The 19,071-nt window shown below is 38.2% G+C and overlaps 1 protein-coding gene across 4 annotated transcripts; it reads left to right on the top strand.

The window, feature by feature from the left end:
* The first annotated feature begins 338 nt into the window (after nucleotides 1–338).
* LOC104312688 (ADP-ribosyl cyclase/cyclic ADP-ribose hydrolase 2) lies at nucleotides 339–17,377 on the top strand. 4 transcript variants are annotated; one of them, XM_069793296.1, is made up of 11 exons: nucleotides 351–423; nucleotides 562–752; nucleotides 5,166–5,295; nucleotides 6,385–6,520; nucleotides 7,010–7,092; nucleotides 7,705–7,781; nucleotides 10,997–11,089; nucleotides 12,343–12,429; nucleotides 12,947–13,006; nucleotides 15,097–15,162; nucleotides 16,101–17,377. In XM_069793296.1, coding segments are annotated over exons 1-11 (972 nt in total). In that variant the 5' UTR covers nucleotides 351–375; the 3' UTR covers nucleotides 16,102–17,377. The 4 variants fall into 4 exon arrangements, with proteins under 4 accessions (XP_009910362.1, XP_069649388.1, XP_069649397.1 ...); XM_009912060.2 differs by lacking the exon at nucleotides 15,097–15,162 and having other exon boundaries at nucleotides 339–428; XM_069793287.1 differs by lacking the exon at nucleotides 15,097–15,162 and having other exon boundaries at nucleotides 350–423.
* The last annotated feature ends 1,694 nt before the right edge of the window (nucleotides 17,378–19,071 follow it).

Below are 19,071 nucleotides of genomic sequence, written 5' to 3'. Positions count from 1 at the left end.
GATCACCTGAGAATTTGGGTATTTATGCGATCATTGCTTTACCGGCATATTTTAATTTTTTTTTTCCTGATGAGTATTTCAGCATTTTTTTCAGCCATTAGAGAAATACATGCAAAAAGTATAGCCCTTTTAAAGCGAAAAGAAACTGCTTTAAAACATGTTGCTTGCAAGCACTTATGATGTTTTAGGAAGGTGTAGCATAGCAATGAGTATTAAGCGAACCTAAGGCATCATAAATACTGAAGTGGTAAGGGTTTTTTCCCTCCCTCTTACTGAAATATATTGTAATTCTTCCCAGTTACCACCAGGTGGCAATATCACGACTTTAAAAGTCCTGTTTTTCCGAAGTAGGGAACGGTTAGACATGGGGAAGTGATGTATCCCTGTGCTGCAATCGTTCCAGGAAACAGATTACAGTCCCCAGTAAGGTTCAGATTTCCGTCTAACTTCTTCGTTTGTGTACAGAGCTATAGCCAGTATTGAAAATATTAAACGTTAAGCCTCCAGGTTTCCATTTAAATTGTATCATTTAACTCTCTTTTTTTTTTCCTTTTTTTTAAGAACTTGGGTTGTCAAGAATTCACGATGAAGAGCCTTTTTTTGTCTCTCGTAGTTGTCTCTGTTCTGTTTATGAACAGCTTCTCAGAAGTGCAGGGAAAGAAATGGAAGGGTGAAGGTACAACAAAAAACCTGGAAAGTATTGTCATTGGAAGATGCTATAACTATATTAGAATTGTGAATCCTGCTGTTGGGTAAGTTTTGCTTGTTTCTGGATCAGTTTCTTATGTTCTGTACAAAATGGTTATTCATCAGAAGCCTGATGTTTTGCTCGTAGCCATGAAAGTGATCCTACTGAAGCCAGCGTGCTTGTAGCTGTCTGGAAGCAAAAAAATTAACTTTGACAGATGTCATATTAATAAAAGTAGTGTAATTAAGGCAAGATTTTTAATCCTTCAACTTTTTATTTCACATCCCCCCCCCCCCCCCCCCCCGCCCCCCAGTGCCACAGTATTCTGTAAGGAGAACACTGCACGGAAATGGTGGGGATGGTATTTCTGAAGTACCAAATCTGACAGTGCTCCTGGGAAGACCAGCTTTACTTTGCATGCCTTGTATGTCAGGTCATGTAAGAACAAAAGCACCACGCTTTATAGCTATCCTGTGGTACTGAAAGAGACTGTTTAGCTCATGCATCTGAAAAGTCAAGTAGTAATCAACTGCTGAAGTATGATTACCCATGAGCTTTCATTGTCTGTGTTAATTACACGGAACTAGAGTTAAGTCACACACTTTGCTAAAATGACTACTTTTTCTGTCTTCCTTACATTGTTTGGGGTTCAGTAAAAAGGAAAAAACTAAGAAGGACAGTCTCCTGGAGTTCAGTCCTTTATTCTGCCACTAAAATATTTCCTGATAGTTTGAAGAGGTATTTGCATAGGTGGCCTGGCAGGGTTCCTGCAGCATTGAACCATGGTCTTAAAAAGGGTTAGATTATGTTGCATAATATCAGCAAATGCTACCTTCTTCCCCCATCTTCCCATTTTCAGTTCCTGCTGCAAAAAGAGGAAGATATACAGGACTGAAAACAGATTCACGGCTTTTAACAAAGGCAAAACAACATGTTTCTTTCTGATAACATTCTTAACATCAGAAGTGTTTTGGTTCAGGTTCCCCATGAAAGAAAAAATCATCCTAATGCCAGTAACATGGTACTAAAAGTTCGGCTGAACAATTCAAGTTTGGCAAATTTCTAAACATGTTACAGTGGAAGGTGCCAGTAAACTTTAAGTATAGATTTCTACACACCTACAAGGTAATATATAATATAAACTATGAAACCTTGAGTCAGTTAACAGTTGTGTAGGTATATGAAGTATGGTCTTGCAGTAGGCTCTAGATAGGTAGAGTTCCTGTTGGAGTTAACAGATGTCACTTCATTTATATCTGAAGCAGGACATGACTAGTAATACAGAATACACTAAAATGAGCAACGTAAAGGATTGTTACGTTGGAGATGTTAATTTTATCATTAACTGATTTGGGCTTTTAGAAATGTAAATACAATATTCTTGAAAGTATTTCTATATGTCTCATGTTTATAGCATTTTTGTGGTCTAATTAATTCCTGTGACATTTTCACAATGTAATTTTAAAATTGAGAAGTCTAAACACATTCATCAAAGTATTCTTGGTCAGAATAGCATGAAGCCAGGCAGGGCATTAGGACTCCTTTCCCGAATTAAGGCCCCAAATGGTTTTACAGAAAGAAGAGCTGCACAATTAATTTCATATTATGTGTTATTTTCACTTTCTCTTAGGTCTATAAGCAAATAGTGTAATCTAAACAAAATGGAAAGTTCATATTGCACAGGTACAAAACAGATAATCTAATTATTTATAACCCTTTCTATTCATTCTCTGTTTCGTAATTGCCCCCAGGCTAGCTTTTACAGAGGCATAGCCACCTGGATAGGTTTTGCTTCTGAATTTCTGTGCAAATAGAATAATTTTTTAAAAATACTTTGCTAACAGAAAAGCAGCTAACAAAGCATGTCTTTACACTGCAACACAGTTAAAACATAAAGATGTTTATAGAAACATAAGAAAAACTTTCCCTTACATTAAAACAGAGCATGCAAAACGGCAGTCAAAAGACGCAGCTTACAAAATGTTATGGTTATGTAGAAATGAGGGATTTGAACAGAAATCATATTTGAAATTTTCTAATAGGAGTATGCTACACAACACAAATGCTCCTGTAGTGTATTTCCCCCATATTTCTTTATTTGCAGTATATGATGGAATTTTTGAAAACATTGCTTTTTAACTGACTAGTGTGAAATAAATCTAATATGACTTATTAGTGTCTGTTAAGATTGGAAGGAGTTGTCCTGAACTACAGTCCTTCCCCACCCTGTAGTTTCAAAAAGTATTTTTGCCAGCTAAGAAATTTTGAGTAACAGAGCAGAATAATCCTTTTGATTTACAAGCTATTCAAACCTGGATGAGAAGACGTGAAGAAAAAAAATGTAATATGTGAATTAAGCAGAAAATTACTGGATTCAACTGTCAAGAAAGATGTTAAGAGTTCAGTTGATCGTAATTTACAAGCACTAGCATGAAAAAGTGAGTGCTTACAGTAGACAGCTCTTTAGCAGAATGAGACATAAGTATATACAGTTGTCAGAAGCTGAAGTTTTAACAGCTTGAAATCAGAAATTGGGTGCAAATCCTTTTATCAAGTAAGGCTATTTAAACATTGGAACTACTGATCAAGGGTGATATTGCATAACTGAAGATTTTCAGATCAAGATCTCATATTTGCTTACAATATATTGGGGGTTTTTATATAGTTGTTGAAAGCATGACCACAGATTACTGCAAGAGAATCCATGGTCTGTTTCCTGCATGGGAGCTACATAGCTCATCACAAAGGATACTTTAACTTTAAAGTATCTGTGACATTCAGCATCACAAAGGAGCTCCTTAAAGAATCTCACAAGAAGTGCCAGCAGAAACGCTGCTGTCTGTGGATGGCATTAAATGAGCAAAACACTCTAATGGCAAAGTGTGGTTTACTTATTGGGACTACTGTTGTTCAAGCTACAGCTTTGCAGTTACAGCTGTTCGTGTTAGGAATGCTGTGTGCACATAAAATACATTATTCTGTTCTGCAGAGTTGTCCTGGTTTCGGCTGGGATAGAGTGAGTTTTCTTTCTAGTAGCTGGTATAGTGTTATGGTTTGAGTTCAGTATGAGAAGAATGTTGATAACACACTGATGTTTTCAGTTGTTGCCAAATAGTGTTTATACTAAGTCAAGGATTTTACAGCTTCTCCTGCCCAGCCAGCAAGAAGGCTGGAGGAGCACAAGAAGTCGGGAGGGGACACAGCCAGGGCAGCTGACCCAAACTGGCCAGCAGGGTATTCCATACCATGCGACGTCACGTCTAGTATATAAACTGGGGGGAGTTGGCCAAGGGAGGTGTGGATTGCTACTTGGGAACTAACTGGGCATCGGTCAGCGAGTGGTGAGCAATTGCATTGTGCATCACTTGTTTTCTATATTCCAATCCTTTTATTATTATTGTCATTATTGTTACTATTATTTTCTTCCTTTCTGTTCTATTAAACTGTTCTTATCTCAGCCCACGAGTTTTACCTTTTCTCTTTCCATTCTCCCCCCCATCCCACTGGGTGGAGGGGGGAAGTGAGTGAGCAGCTGCATGGTGCTTAGTTGCTGGCTGGGGTTAAACCACGACAAGAATGTTGCCGGCATAGACGTTGTCACAGCGTGTGTGGGGAAGGTACTGTGGGAAAGTGATGAAAGTAGCAATTTGCTTTTTAATTACCCCAGGCAGGCTTAGAGCTGTGACAGAGGAGATCCTGCAAGTCCAGAGAGATAAGACACTTTCATCCCTAGATGGCCTGTCCTGTCCTTCTGCGGGAGATTATTGTCCCCAAGGCAGAGCTGGCAGAAGGGAACTGTCGAAGTACACAGCCTAGCATCTTATTTCAGGCCTCCCTTCACAAGCAGTTTAAGTGTTGAATCCTAACAGTATTCTTGTAGCTACTGCACAGTAACAGTACGTGTCCCACATGGTCACTGTACTCGTTCCAGCAAGGTAAAGCTGCATAATCCTAGGGCCTATATACACAGAAGGCATCTTTTTGTCAAAACCATTACTCTACCATTGAAACATTTTAGTAACTCCTCCTGCACTTGAATCTGACATTTTAAAGGTAATTTTACATTCCAGCAGCTTTGCACATTTAGCTATGCTTTAACTGAAGTGGCTTTTTGAATATGGAAAATGTCAAAGAACATTATTTTCATTAGTATTTCTACAATGCTGGATAGCAAGCTTGCTCTGTATACTGTTCCTTCTAAGATTTCTGTTGAATTACTATGTATTTCTAATTCCACACTGTAAATCCTAATATTTTCATTGTTACTTCTTCCTAATCTGCTGCTGTTAGGAGTCAGGAAAAGACAAGATGTATATGCTCTTCCTGGGTTGCAAGTTCTCTACCACCCTGACTTCAGTTTTCTATCTTAACCTTGTAGGGGTTTTAATTTGGGAATTTGAAGAAGTTGGGAACAAATTACTTTCTTGCTGTGCTTTGAAAAAACAATTTTGCTATTTGCTTGTTTCAATGATTACAGTGAGAAGAATTGTTCAGAGATATGGGAAGCGTTTAAAAATGCATTTATTAACAAGGATCCTTGCAGCATTCTACCTAAGGACTATGAATTAGTTATCAACCTGTCATTGCACACAATTCCACCTAACAAGGTAATGATTATTAATGTTATGTTAACAGTCCTGTGGCATCCAGCAGATTTTCCAAGACACAGGTCAAAATTGACCAAGTGTCGTTCTGTGGCTGACTCATGATTCATTCTTTTTGGCCTGTCTGTAGTTTACTAACTAGGCACAGGCTTGATGGCATTTTTCCATGTGTTTGGCTGGATTTGTTTTATGCAATAACTTCTCAGCAACTTTTCTATTTTCATACTACAAAGGTCCCCCATTTTTTCTGCTGTGCCAGGAGCTCTGTCATAGTCCCTAAACTTCGACTTCTACTTTTCCTCAAGTTAGTGCTCTGCCTGCAAAGACTGTGCCTGCTATTGTCTTTTGTTTCCACAGCCAAGTCACAGGGCAATGACATATTAGAGATTGACATGTTAAACAAGCATAAGCAGAAATGAGATAGGATGCCATTATATGGTAGAAAACAGTAAGGGTTTGATGTGCTGGCAATTGCAGAGAACTGTGCAGGTGCAAAACACGGCTCTTCATGCCATCATACCCCATCAGAATGTGTGCTTTGGCCTTATCTAAAAGGTTGTGCTTTGAAGCAGTTTTTCCTCTAGCACAGTTATTCCTTATCTGTAAATGATACAAGCTAAACCAACAAATACTCCTGTCAACACAGCTTAATTCATCAAAGACTTTTGCAAGCACAGAAATAACAGCTAGATGTATGATTTTTTCACACCATAAGTCAACATAGCAGTGGGAGAGAATTCTGATAAGATATATCTAGCTTATAAATATCTGTCTTCCCTTTCTTCTCCCTTTTCGTAAATCTGTCTGCTGAGGCAAGCAAAGCTAGGCCTAACTATATTTAATATAGGTCTATTGATTCCCATCATGGTATGAATGCCCCTAAAGCCTATAGTGATCAGAACTTACACCACTGTAAAAAAAAACAACTTTGTTATTCTGAAGAGATAGCTAATATTTCTGGTTATTAGCCTGATTTTGAAAGGAATACTAAAAAGTGTTTAAAACTGTTTTCAACACCCCATAATCTCATTGTGTCCATGCCCAAGTGATAGTTCATTTCTTCACTATTATTTTTTTCCTTTTTTCATGTAGTCTCTCTTCTGGGAAAATAATCAGCTGCTAGTCAAGAGCTTTGCTGACAGAGGCCGTCGCTACATGTCTCTGGGTGATACTCTGTTTGGCTTCTTTGGAGATTTTCTAAACTGGTGTGGGCAGGCAAACAGTGCTGGTAAGACGATGAATGCTATATTAAACATCTGTCTGTAAAACTATAATGGAGACCAACTGCTGTGTTCTGGAGGAGCTAATTTTGCTCTTACCCCATGAAAAATCAGGGATAGCTTCATTGTCTTATTCTCTCCTGTTTTGTGTGAATATTTAACATTGCAGTCAGGAAAGCACACAGTGAAATCTAAACAGTGCTGCACAGGAGATAAACCTCCTTCTCAGTCCTCTGAATGTGGAGCTCTCTGCATCCCAGGTATAGAGTTAGAGCTGTTTCAGCCGAATTATTGAATCCACAGAACGTCACTGTTTGTGTAAACTGCAAAGGATGGAAAATGATAGAAAAAAAGAAAACTTATCAGCTTTCAGTGTTATGTCAGACCATCTTGTATGCTCAGTGAGTAATGCGCAAATATATTTAATTGCTTTCTAAGATCACTTTTTATGGTTGTTATCATCTCTCTAATAGAAAAAATCACATGCCTTCCTACAGGACTGGACTATGAATCCTGCCCTACCATGGAGGAATGTGAAAACAACGCGGTGGACTCTTTCTGGAGGATGGCCTCAATCACTGTAAATAGTGCATTAGCGCTGACTTCGTACATTAGTGAGCATGTCCTGAGTGGTTCAGGAAAACATTGCTGGATCAAACCAGATTTAAGTCTGTAACTGTGCTAGATTATTTCCCCTGATACAAATACACTCTTTTAGACTGGGTACAGTGTTTTAGCAAGAGGAACCTAACTTTCACCTTAGCTAGATAATGTGTTGAAATTCTGCATTAGCTTTGTTAATATATATTAAGCATATACTAAGCACAATAAGCACACTAGTTGTCTACTGAATGTAGGTCCTAAGTGACATTTGGCAGCCTTAGTGGAAACCCTTTATTCACAGATGAAACCCAACATAGAGTGCCAAAATGCTTTCTTCCTATGCTGAAGAAACTATTTATGTGTGTGAGAAAATAGTTTGAGAAGATGCATTGAATTAATGCACTGGCTATTCAGTTCTTGTCCTCTCTACTGCAGTGACCTACTAGGGTGCTAGGATGGTATTATTGTCACAGTTCTGATATTCTTCTTGGTAAAACTCTTTTCTTGGTCTTAGTTGCTTGCAATACAATACCAAGTCATATGACAAATCTGTAAGATGAGTTCTGAAAAAAATTGTTATGTATTGCAGTATGCACAGCACAGTTCTGGGGTGATACATGTCTTGTTGAATGGTTCTGCAGTCGGAGGAGCTTATCCAGCCCCAGGGTAAGAAAACTGACTTATTTATGTGTACAAGGTCTGATGCCTGCAAAAAAAGGGTCAACCAGTTGTTTGGGTCTTCTGCTGCACAAAGCATGGGAAGTGTAGCTGGAAGAGCCTGTTGCATCAAACTCTGCTGAGTTGTGGGGACAACTGTTAATTGTCCCCAGCTGTAGGAATTAACATGAAATGGATGGAAACAATCCTTTTGACTCCTGCATTTTACAAACTGCTAGGCAAGCAGGATAAATGCTCTTTGAAAGAAGCCTTCAAGTCAGCCAACATCTGTGGCAAAATGTGTATGTCTTCAAAAAGATGAGCATTACAAAATTTCTATTCAGGGACATCTCTAAGGAGAGAACATTGTTACAAGGACTGTAGCCTCTGTCAGGCCTAGGAACAAACTTGGTAAGTTCTATAGGGAAAGTGCTTTGTCCTGCTATTTCTCTGTGACCAAGAGAGGAGGTAGTTTGAGAGCCATTATGGTTTCAGAAAGCAAAAAAGCTCGTTGAGAAGGATAATAGCAAGGATTAGCTTCCTCTTCTCCTTATTCCCTCGTATATTAAGGACAGATGTATTTTCCCAGATTTACAAGTGTACCACTATGCAGAAGTTCATCTAAGCTTATATTTAAAATTTATTCTAAAAGTACACCCTTAAGAACTTCTACTGAATATGTGGCTGCAGTGACTGCCTACCTGTAATGAAAAATACATCTTTCCTTACCTCAGCAACTGTCCTGTCCAAGACAGATCAAAAAAACATCCTTTAAAAACCCATAGAACAGATCATCCTCCTGTGTGCTTACTGAGGACTAAAAAGTTAATTTTATCTCCGGACAGGAGAGAAACAAGAACCATCTGTTCCAAAACACCTACTACCTACTTACCTCCACCCCAAAAAGGTCCATCTCTGTACACAGCTTTCAGCTAATCAGGAAGACTTATATGGTCTCCTTGGGTTGGTCAGGTGGTCAGCTGGGATCAAGTCTTCCACAGATGATAATATGTGGCAGCAGGTCAATGCCCAGAATCCACTATAGATTCCTTATTTCAGAAAAAGATTCCTTAGTTCCCTTAATTTACAGGTTCCTTATTTCAGAAACCTCTTGCATGTAAATTAATTCCACCACTTCCCTGGGTTGCCTGTTTGGAGGTATCGTGACCAGTGAAATCTCCACCACTGGAACACAGCCTGCCAAGAAAAAAACAAAGCCAGTTACTCCATCTGTTTTCTCTGCTGTGTATCTTCTGGTCCATTTATGACTGAATTCATTTAAGAGATCTTGTTTGAAAGAGGCTTAGAGTTTAATAATTAATAGCAGAAGGTAATCTGAAAGATCTACCTGTCTTCCTAAACACCTCTCTGATCTGTTTTCATGCATTTCAAAAGCCACTTCCAAAGTTTATCCTGCTTTACAGTTTGTACACATAAATCATCATTGTCACCTGTTACCATTTCAGTTAAAATTTATTTCTCACTTCACTGCAAAATAACTTCACTCATTCACACAGTATGAATGTAGTTGGCATACTTCTTTAATAATATTAGTCAGTTCAAAAATTGGTTTACTGAAGTCAATTGTACATTGTTCCTCCACAGTTTCTGACTCCTCTAGTTAAAGATTGCTTTATATTTTGGAGGAAGCTGCATTTTTGCTGGCAATAACATATGCATGAATGAGCAAATGAGTTAAAATATTTGGAATCTTTATTTTTTTGTTATATTTTCACTATGTGCTTAAGACAGGCTTGGACACCTGGGACAGACAGGCAAACCTGCTGTTGCTGCGGCTGGTCCCTGCTTAGCCACTGCTGTACTAGACTTGACTAGAGAGGGCAAGGGCCAGTATCCACCCCTCCAGAAGTTTAAATGAACTTGCAAACTTCATGAACAGGTCTCAGCTGGCTGCCCACAGACACTGAAAACCACCACACGTCATGTGCTACCACACCAGAGCACCAATATTTTGCTTGCAGGCACCAGGACAACAAAGCAGTGGTCACATTGCCACTGGTGGTCTCATCCAGAAGGCAACAACTAACAGTACCGTCTAGTCTGGGGGGTCTCAGAGCATTTAAAGTGGCTAAGAGACACTGCAACCCAGATGTAGACATTTAAGAAGACCCATGATAAGCAAATTATAGCACACACTTAGGCTCAGGCTTAGATCAACCATTCAGCACGGATACAGCCCTTATAAGCTTTCTGAGGGGAAAAAAAAAAAATCAATTAAAAGGTTGGAAATCATTACAGCATATCTTGCTGGAAGGGTTAGAAATCTGTGGCTTTGAAATGCCTGCATCTCACAAAAAATTCAATTTACAGACATTAAAATAATCCTTTGGATTTGGTATTTTTAGGTTAGATATTAGGAAGAAATTCTTTACTGTGAGGGTGGTGAAGCACTGGAACAGGTTGACCAGAGAAGTTGTGGATGCCCCATCCGTGAAAGTGTTCAAGGCCAGGTTAGATGGGGCTTTGAGCAACCTGGTCTAGTGGAAGGTGTTCCTGCCCATGACAAGGGAGTTGGACTAGATGATCTTTAAGGTTCCTTCCAACCCTAACCATTCTATGATTCTGTGAGTCTATGATTTAGTTGCCATTTTATTATCTTGGTTTATATGCTATTTAAATATCTATCAAAGTCAATTTACACAAAGCAATAAAGTGGAAGATTTCGTAGGCTAGGGATGGACATGTCTAGAAGTTTCTCCTTGGTGGTCTTATATATCCTAGACAGAGACTTCATGTTACTGTTGCTGTGATTTTGTACCTAAAAATACATTTGTTTTGTGGCTATTGTTATTTTTTTATTTAAAGAAAAAATGTATTGTGTCTAAAAGCAATAACTACAAGAATGACCTTTTTCTTTTTTTTCTAAGTATCAAATGCTTTTTTTGTGTTTTTTCATTTTTTAAAGTGTACTTCATTCTGGTTCACCTCTAAATTGTAACTTTTTTCAGCTGAGCCCCTCTAAGGTGAAGAATATGAAAACAAAACTTCTGATTAAATGTCTTTGACCTTTGAGGACATCCAGAATGTGAATCAGATTTTCTTCTACTCTGTGTTACATCTGATTGTAATCAGAAGATATAAATGTAAAATCAAGCAAGCCCATATCCTGCAACAGGATCAGAGCCTTCATTAATGCAAAGGGAAAAAAAGATTATTTATTTCAAATGTTCTCTATAGTTCTAAAAATCTGTTTCTTGCATCAGTTTTTTTGCAGATTATGAAATACCTAATCTCCAGAAAGACAAAATCTCAAAAATTGTCATCTGGGTTGTGGATGATATTGAAGGACCAGATATGTAAGTTACATCTTCCAAAAAAATTAATTTCTCCTTTTTGGACCTGTCTTTAGAATTTCACCTTAGCTTTCTGTTTGATTATATTTGGAAAGCAATTAAACTAAAAATATTTTAGATTATTTCACTAACACAGAAGGCACACCCTGCCATTCCCCAAAAGTATAGAAATACCAGAATTAGACAAAATACAAATGAATTCTAATATTAGGTCTAGAGTCCACTCTTGGTTAGATGTGTGTGTGGATCTCGGACCTTGAGTGAAGATATAGCACATACAGTTTTACTAAGAAAAGAGCCAATGTGAATTTCAGATTAAATGCTGGCCTGAAATATTACTTTCACCTTGCTGTGTATGCATTCTTTTCATTTTCACCTATCTTAACTGTCTGAAATTTAGTAGAAGCAGAGAAATACCACCAGGGGGCTCATTTTCTCGCAATACTTAAAATCAATCAAATAATAAAATGCAGGCTTTGAAAAGGTCTAATTTTGCTGTTAATTTAATAAAAACAAACAAACAAACATGCATGGGAATATCTGTGTATTTTTATTGATTGCTTTTTACAATGATTTTGTTGGTCCCCATATGATTTCTTTAGTCATGAGTATTTACTGACCAATGTAGGTAGCGCTGATCTTAATACTTGATGTTGGTGCAACTTTTAGAGGTCTCAGTAGGTTCTGTACTATGCTAAACTTTCTTTTGCTAATGGACCACAAATTTAAAAATCAATGCTAGACACAGAAGCTGCACGTAGGATTGTTTCTGTTTTTTTCTCTCTCCTTGTGTTTTTCTATTGTTCTGTATTCGAGAGAGAGGCCAAGCTTCTAGCAAGAATAATTCTAATTTATCATAACCATCTTATTCTGTAAAGACAGCTAGCATCAACTTTAGCACCACCTAAATAGCTGCCAAAGAATATTACAAATGAAACAGTTATTTTTTTATAAAATTATTTATCTCCTTTTCTGTTTGTCTAGTGAAATATTAAAAGCAGGAATATTAGTTAATAGAATCTGCAAATGCTTCACTGGCTGAAGCCAATCTTCCAGTCTCTGCAAACTGAGTATAAAATGTTAAACTGTAAGCAAATGAAGCATTATAAATAGCAATGTACACCAGTTTTCTGTAGGTGTTAAGGAATATAGAAGAGGCAAAGTAATGGGGATTTACTTTACTAATTCCATCAAGTTCAGTGAAATGAAATTAGGTGATAAAAGACTTGCAATAATACTAAAATCCTTTCTCACAGAGAGTCCTGTGGAACTCACACTGTAAAAATATTAGAAAACAGGCTAAAAACCCTTGGTTATGATGTCACCTGCACTGACAATTACAAGTAAGTGAAAATCCTTCATTAATGTGGTGTATTTGCAGAAGCACCTCATCTATTTTAAATGCTTTCTTACCTTCCAGTACTTAAGTGCCATTAATGCTGTGTCTTCAGTAAGAGACTGATATATTGGAGGGGTGATGTCACATTTTTCAGACTTACCATTTTTTGGCCATGAATTGAGCAAAACACTACACTGTATTGTATAATTGTATAATTAAGTGGAATATTGTACTTACCCAATGTCAGACACAGAAGATGGCCTCATGTATTCCACTTCACTGTTAATTATTTATTTGGATTGAAAATATAAACAATGGTTAAAAACACCATTGAATGTCTTCAGAATTACTAGTTACTCACAGTAGTATTCACAGGTCTAGTTATTCACAGTAGATTGTAACATAAATATAATTGAAGGGAAGCTTTAAACATGATAATACTGTTGAGTTTGTTTTGGATTTTCATTTGTTTTCCTCAGTTTTCTGCCTGAAAGACGCTAAATAAAATGATGTCTTCACAGGTCTGTAATGTTCTTACTCTGCCTGGATTATCCTGATGATTCTAAGTGTACCCTTTCATCGTAAGTAAAAGAAGTTCAATTCATCTCAGTGTCATTACAAACAAGTAAATAATGCAGAAGTCAACAGTTCAACAGATCCACCTCCATCATCTATTATGTATCACCCATACGCAATATACAGTATTCTTGAATTTATTACTCTATGTTGAGTAAGCAGTTTCTATCTACAAATTGTGCACAATTGCCTGTGAGCACCTGCTATTCAACATGAGGTGATAAATCAGCTGTCATCGATCACACAATCACACAATATCACTGATATTATGAATGAAGTTTGTAAATATCAGTGTTCTGATGCAAAATCTATTATAAATTTGAAATTGCTTTCATTAACATTATTACTTGAATAATGAAATTGTAGGTTACATGGCAACAGATCTAGAGGACATTTCTCCAGCTACTGGAACTTTAAGTTCCAAATTTTGAGGAAGTTTTTTTAATCTTCCATTTTGTGTGCAAACCCAATTTCTATATTTTAATGTATTTGCCTTGGGCCAGTAGGTTATCTGCAGAGAATGCAGATTACATCCAAGATACAACTTTCTTAATGAGCAAGCATCACTCCCAAAGTAGGTTTTAATAGTTTCCCTTCCTATCCATATTTTTCTTTATTATGTAAAGAGGATTAAATTAATTTGTGATGTATTTCAGTTAATTTACAGTAAAGATGACTGTTTTCAATTGTGGCTAAATTTCATAATCTATATGCTGTTGCATGTATGGGTGCACATAAGATACTTGAACATCTGAATATGAAAACTTCCTCACAGTTTGGAAAGTTGCAGTAGATGCATAAAAGTTGTTCTCTAGTTACATTATTTTTATGCATAATCCATACATTTTGCCACATCCTATCTCCTACTGTCCTTTCTGCCCTAATTCAAGCATCTGCAAATCTTTTGTATGTTAATACTTATGTAATACTCCAATGAGAACTTCCGCTGTGAAAAACCTGATTTGTTGTCCCTGATTATGGCAGCAGTGAGGTGCAACTCCTGCTTCTCTGCCTCTGGTTGTGTGGCAGTAGTGCTTCACGCAGTACAGAAAAGGAGGTGTATATCACTTTCTGTAGCATGTGTTCAGCTTTTAATACACCCTTACAGAGAAAGTGAGTGTTGCCTTTTCCTGCCGGTCACTGAAAGCTTTTACTCATCTTGTCATGCAACAACATTTTAGATACCACTGATAGCTCTAGATTCCTTCTAGGTAGTAGATAACAGAACAGGCTTCCAGTCCTGTTAAGGCATTTGTTTGTTACTAGGTACCACTTGCACAGTGGATTAAAATAGGGTTTCGTTGTTCTGCCAGTGAATGGTAAGGCTTTTGTTCATGTGTCAAAGGAAAATACGGTTGTCCCATGTGAAATCGCAGCTGTGAACGTGGTGACAATATTAAGAAATTGGAGGAAAAAGCACTTTGTAGGGCTTTAAAAAATATAATATTGTGAACTCTTAATGGAAGATTTTTCTCTTCTCCCAGGTTTTAAACCATTTCCCTGAAAGTTTTGTGATGTGGGTACATTCCTCAGCTGAGGAAACCTGGATGAGAAAGCTTTTGGAAACCATTAATGTCTTTTTCCTTTCACCTAAGGGATGAGCATACCAGTTCTCCAGTATTACCACATAGCACTTGCAGTATGTAAGCAGGGGAGCAGCCACCCCTTCCTTTCCATCCATGTTGGTACTTAAATTAATATAATCACTAGTGTATTCTAAGCACCAATCTCATGCTCTCCTGGGGCAACTACTAAGCAACTCAGCTGTTATCATCACCCTTAGGAAAAGTTTCCTTGCTTCTTTCCCTCCTGAGCCTTCTATTCCCTCCTGTATGCATGGCAATGTAATAGGCTTGATATTGACTTCGTATCTATGCTAACCCTAATCAAGACAGAGCTTCCCAATCTGAATGCTAACTATCATTGCCACTCCCTGAAATTTAAGTAGCTAAAATACTTCAAGCCAATGAATACTTACACTTCTTCCCAAATCACTTACTTCTCTGCAATAAAGAACATCTCCATTGAAATTAGCTGCTCTTTCAGAAAGAGCCTTAAGCAGATGCATATAAATTATTTGATGATTATCTTCTAGATCTGTTTTCTCTGTGGATGGATCCCCGCTCCCTGATGGTCCATTAACTGACATGGGAACAGTTTGGTCAGTAGTGGTATCACTGTTAAGAGCGTGTATCTGTTAGGAAAAAGTTTCATTTGCAGAGTGTGCTCAGCGTACACTCAGTGTTCATGCTTTCATAATAAATAGTGAGACTAGGCATGCAGGCTCTGTTGCCTCCCCTTTCACAATGGCTATTTTCTGTTACAAGACTGATAGCTGCCTTCTCAGCCTCTGGAGAATATCGTCCCAAGCCCAGAAACATTAGAGTTGTGCAAGTGACTTTTTTGTCACCGCAACTCCTGTTACATTGGCATACCAAAGGAGAGGGCTGTGTCAGGTCAGCAGAGGGATGGCCTCTGTACAGAAGGTGCTGTAATGTACTTGGGGCCTCTTGGGTAGTGGTAGCGCCCCTTGACTCCTCTCCAGACTTGAACTGTGTTCCTGCCGAGTCAAAATTTGGACTTTGGCTTGTTGACACCCTGATGTTTGAAGAAAACTTGTAAGTAAAAAAATACCCACTAGATGGCATAGATGGCTTACAAACATAAGCAGAAAGGAAGCCAGATGCAACCTATCAGTAGTGGTATTTATTACTTGCATTACTGCAATGTCAGGGAGACTTAGAAATGGATCTGTATACTGTTGTATCAAGTGCCATAAAAATATAGACCTCTAGGACCACTGCTGTCTAGAAGAGCTCTATACAATCTCAAGCATAAGGCCAGAGACAGTAATTGTATGTGGAGAGACAAGGAGGCTCATGTATTAAGGTAGAAAGGAGTGTTCCCAGGGTTTTGCACAGATATCCTGTTTATAAAATCATGACAGCCAAAAGGAATCTGGTGGCAAGCTCTTATAAAGAAACTTAGAGCTTAGCACTTGGACTGCAGACTTCATCCTTGGCAACAAACCACTGATATTTAAAAGAATCCTAACTCAGCTCTGTGCTGTGAACATCCTGTTTGTTTTCTTTTCTTCAGATCTGCACCAGCAGCACAAAGAGGACCTATATCTTCAGACAGAGGAGGCAGCTGGAACAAGCTCCTGTTTGTTTCTTTTCTAGGCTTTTTGTTCAGATTTGCTTTAGTGTACTAAGTTAATCAACTGAATCCATATCCTCTGCCTTAGCTGGCTATAAATTTGGCTTCAACTAATTTCTAACTGCAATTTCACCCTACTTCTGGGACGGGCAAACCTGCATATTAAAACCTTCTATCTAGATACCAACTACTTTTGGTATAAAGAATTACTCTACTGCTACTAGAAAGCCTCACCCTTCATTTTGTTTTCTGGAATAGAAGAAATCCATTGCCATTTCCTCTTATCCTTATTCTCCAGAATTAAACTGAGACTAATACTTCCTATTCACGTATTTCAGAAATAGAAGTGAAACTATGCCTGTCATACATCTCCCACACAGCTTCTGTTTTTACAGTTCGTAAAAGCAATCCTAGCATTTGGCCTTTGAAACTAAGTGTCTGATTATCGTGTTTTGGGAAGGGCAAATATGAATTCAGATGGGAGAGAGCTTAGATTGCTCACTTGGTACAAGAAACAATAGGCAAGACAGTGGAAAAATAAAACTCCTTTTCATAAGTGGTCCAGTACTTGGGCCAAACTTACCTGAAACTATCATACAGTGAGATTCTGGCTTACATACTTGCATACAGTATTTTACCACATAATATGGATTGCTTCATCATCCATACAGCTGTTCCTCAGCTAGCTGTTTCTTGGCCACTGGATAGCCAATAGTCAGGAATACCAGGTCTAGAAATTTCCACAGTGTCCTGGTTTCGGCTGTGGTAGGGTTAATTTTTCTTTCTAGTAGCTGATACAGTGTTATGTCTTGGATTCAGTATGAGAAGAATGTGGATAACACACTGATGTTTTCAGTTGTTGCTACATAATGTTTATACTAAGTCAAGGACTTTTCAGCTTCTTATACACAGCCAGCGAGAAGGCTGGAGGGGCACAAGAAGTTGGGAGGGGACACAGCCAGGGCAGCTGGCCCAAACTGGCCAAAGGGATATTCCATACCATGTGATGCCATGCCAAGTATATAAACTGGGAGGAGTGGGCCTGGGAGGGATCTCTGCTTGGGAACTAACTGGGCATTGGTTGGCGGGTGGTGAGCAATTGCATCATGCATCATTTGTACATTCCAATCTTTTTATTATTATTGTCATTTTCTTATTGTTATTATTATAATTATTATTTTCTTCCTTTCTGTTCTATTAAACTGTTCTTATCTCAATTCACAAGTTTTACCTTCTTCCTTCCCATTTTCCCCCCCATCCCACTGGTAGGGGGGAAGTGAGCGGGCAACCGTGTGGTGCTTAGTTGCTGGCTGGGGTTAAACCATGACGCACAGGTTTTCCACCTTGATGTGATGGTTGATCACCATGATGTGATTTATGGCATATCAAATTCAGACGAGAACCTGCCAAGTTTTCCTTACCTATGCTGAAACGTCCTTTGATTAGTTCCTTCAACATCCTCCTCATTTTTATTGCTTGTTTGATGCTCTCTTTAACAGCAGCTGCCAGAATAATGAGACGTATTTGTTTGTAACACGGACACAGCTCAGATAACTAAACCCAAGCAATTTTGATCGGTCTTCTATTTGTGCACAGCAGATCACATCATGACACATTTTGGACCACAGGCTGTAGAGGTAGTGCATATGAGGCTCCCAGATAGGTGTCCAAGCCATTGTTTGGTGTAGTGTTGTCCTACCCACTGACCAGCATATTATAGTATGTGCGGAATTCAGAGAATAGCTTAATACCATTAACAAGCCATATGCCTCTCAGGCAACTTCCATCCACAAGCCAAGCATCCCAGCTGGCCAACTTTTGCTTTCCAGCCTATGAAAGCTTTCCAGCCTCTGGATGCAATCCATTCCAGCAGCACAGTCAGTGCTGGCTGTTACATATAATACCAAACACACTGTAGGAAGTGCTAAATAATTCTGTTTTGAAAAAAAAAAGTAAAATACAGAATAGGATAGATAGGATTCAAATAATTTGAGGTTATTTGCTGCGTAACCTTGTATCAGGAACAACACACTCAGAAATCTCTTGCAGTGTTCTTGCCTCTTTTCCCATTACTTCAACTCGGTACCAAAGAGAGCAATTTTTTTTCCAATATCTTTTGAATAAAGTGTCTCAAACTTGCTGGAAAAGCTTGGAAAGATCAGTAAAGATTTTTAGCTAACCAACTAATATAGCTGGGAAAAAAAGAAGGCAAACTTTTAGATACATAGGCTTCCTGCGATCTTCAAGGCAGCAAATTTCAAGCTGAATGTGGATCATTTGTTCTGAGTTTAATGTAATGGTTTTAATCTGTGTGAAAGAACAGCGTGACTGGCATCTTTGAAGCAGAGAGGCAGAAGTGTCAGCAAAGCGAGAAACAATAAGGTCATTTGTTACTCCCAGAGGAAGGGAGAGATATGAACAAAAAGTTTTGAGCAAGAGAATCCCTTATCTCTCTCTCTTTTTATTTCTACATCTACAAAGTGTTTGAATAGTGCTATTTACACATATATTTTACACTTACATGGTGAGAATCGGCTAGGTATGCCTGTGCTCTGTCTTGAACACTTGGGGTAAATGCTCTGATTGGCAATGTCTCATGTAACAGCTGTGCCAAATTTGGAGAAATCATAATGTCCAAAAGACATCTGCCCTTCTCTGTAAACTCACAGAGGCCTGGTAATGTTCAGCAGGGTGCTTCAAATACAGATTCAAAATGTTTCAATCATTCATACTTGTACTAGCAGTACTGCAAAAACAGCTTCCTCCAGACCTGAATTCAAGGGCAAAAATGTTTCATAAGAAAACATTATGTATATCACTTCATTTTGAATCCAGCTGGATGCCACAGTCCTGTGTAGATCTGTTAATATCCAACTACTTATAACAAATTAAAGCATCACATACAGGAGCA

This window comes from Haliaeetus albicilla, chromosome 1 (genome assembly GCF_947461875.1).
Source record: "Haliaeetus albicilla chromosome 1, bHalAlb1.1, whole genome shotgun sequence".
In the NCBI taxonomy this organism is placed as follows: domain Eukaryota; kingdom Metazoa; phylum Chordata; class Aves; order Accipitriformes; family Accipitridae; genus Haliaeetus; species Haliaeetus albicilla.
The sequence above is the reverse complement of the archived record's forward strand: the minus strand, read 5'-3'. Positions and strand labels throughout refer to the sequence as shown.

Excerpts from the sequence above, each read along its gene's own strand:
- LOC104312688 (XM_069793287.1), top strand. The coding sequence starts at position 376 with ATGTATCCCTGTGCTGCAATCGTTCCAGGAAACAGATTACAGTCCCCA. Across the intron at positions 12,430-12,946 it reads ACCTGCACTGACAATTACAA|GTCTGTAATGTTCTTACTCT; the intron begins GTAAGTGAAAAT and ends ATGTCTTCACAG. Across the intron at positions 13,007-16,100 it reads TCTAAGTGTACCCTTTCATC|ATCTGCACCAGCAGCACAAA; the intron begins GTAAGTAAAAGA and ends TCTTTTCTTCAG.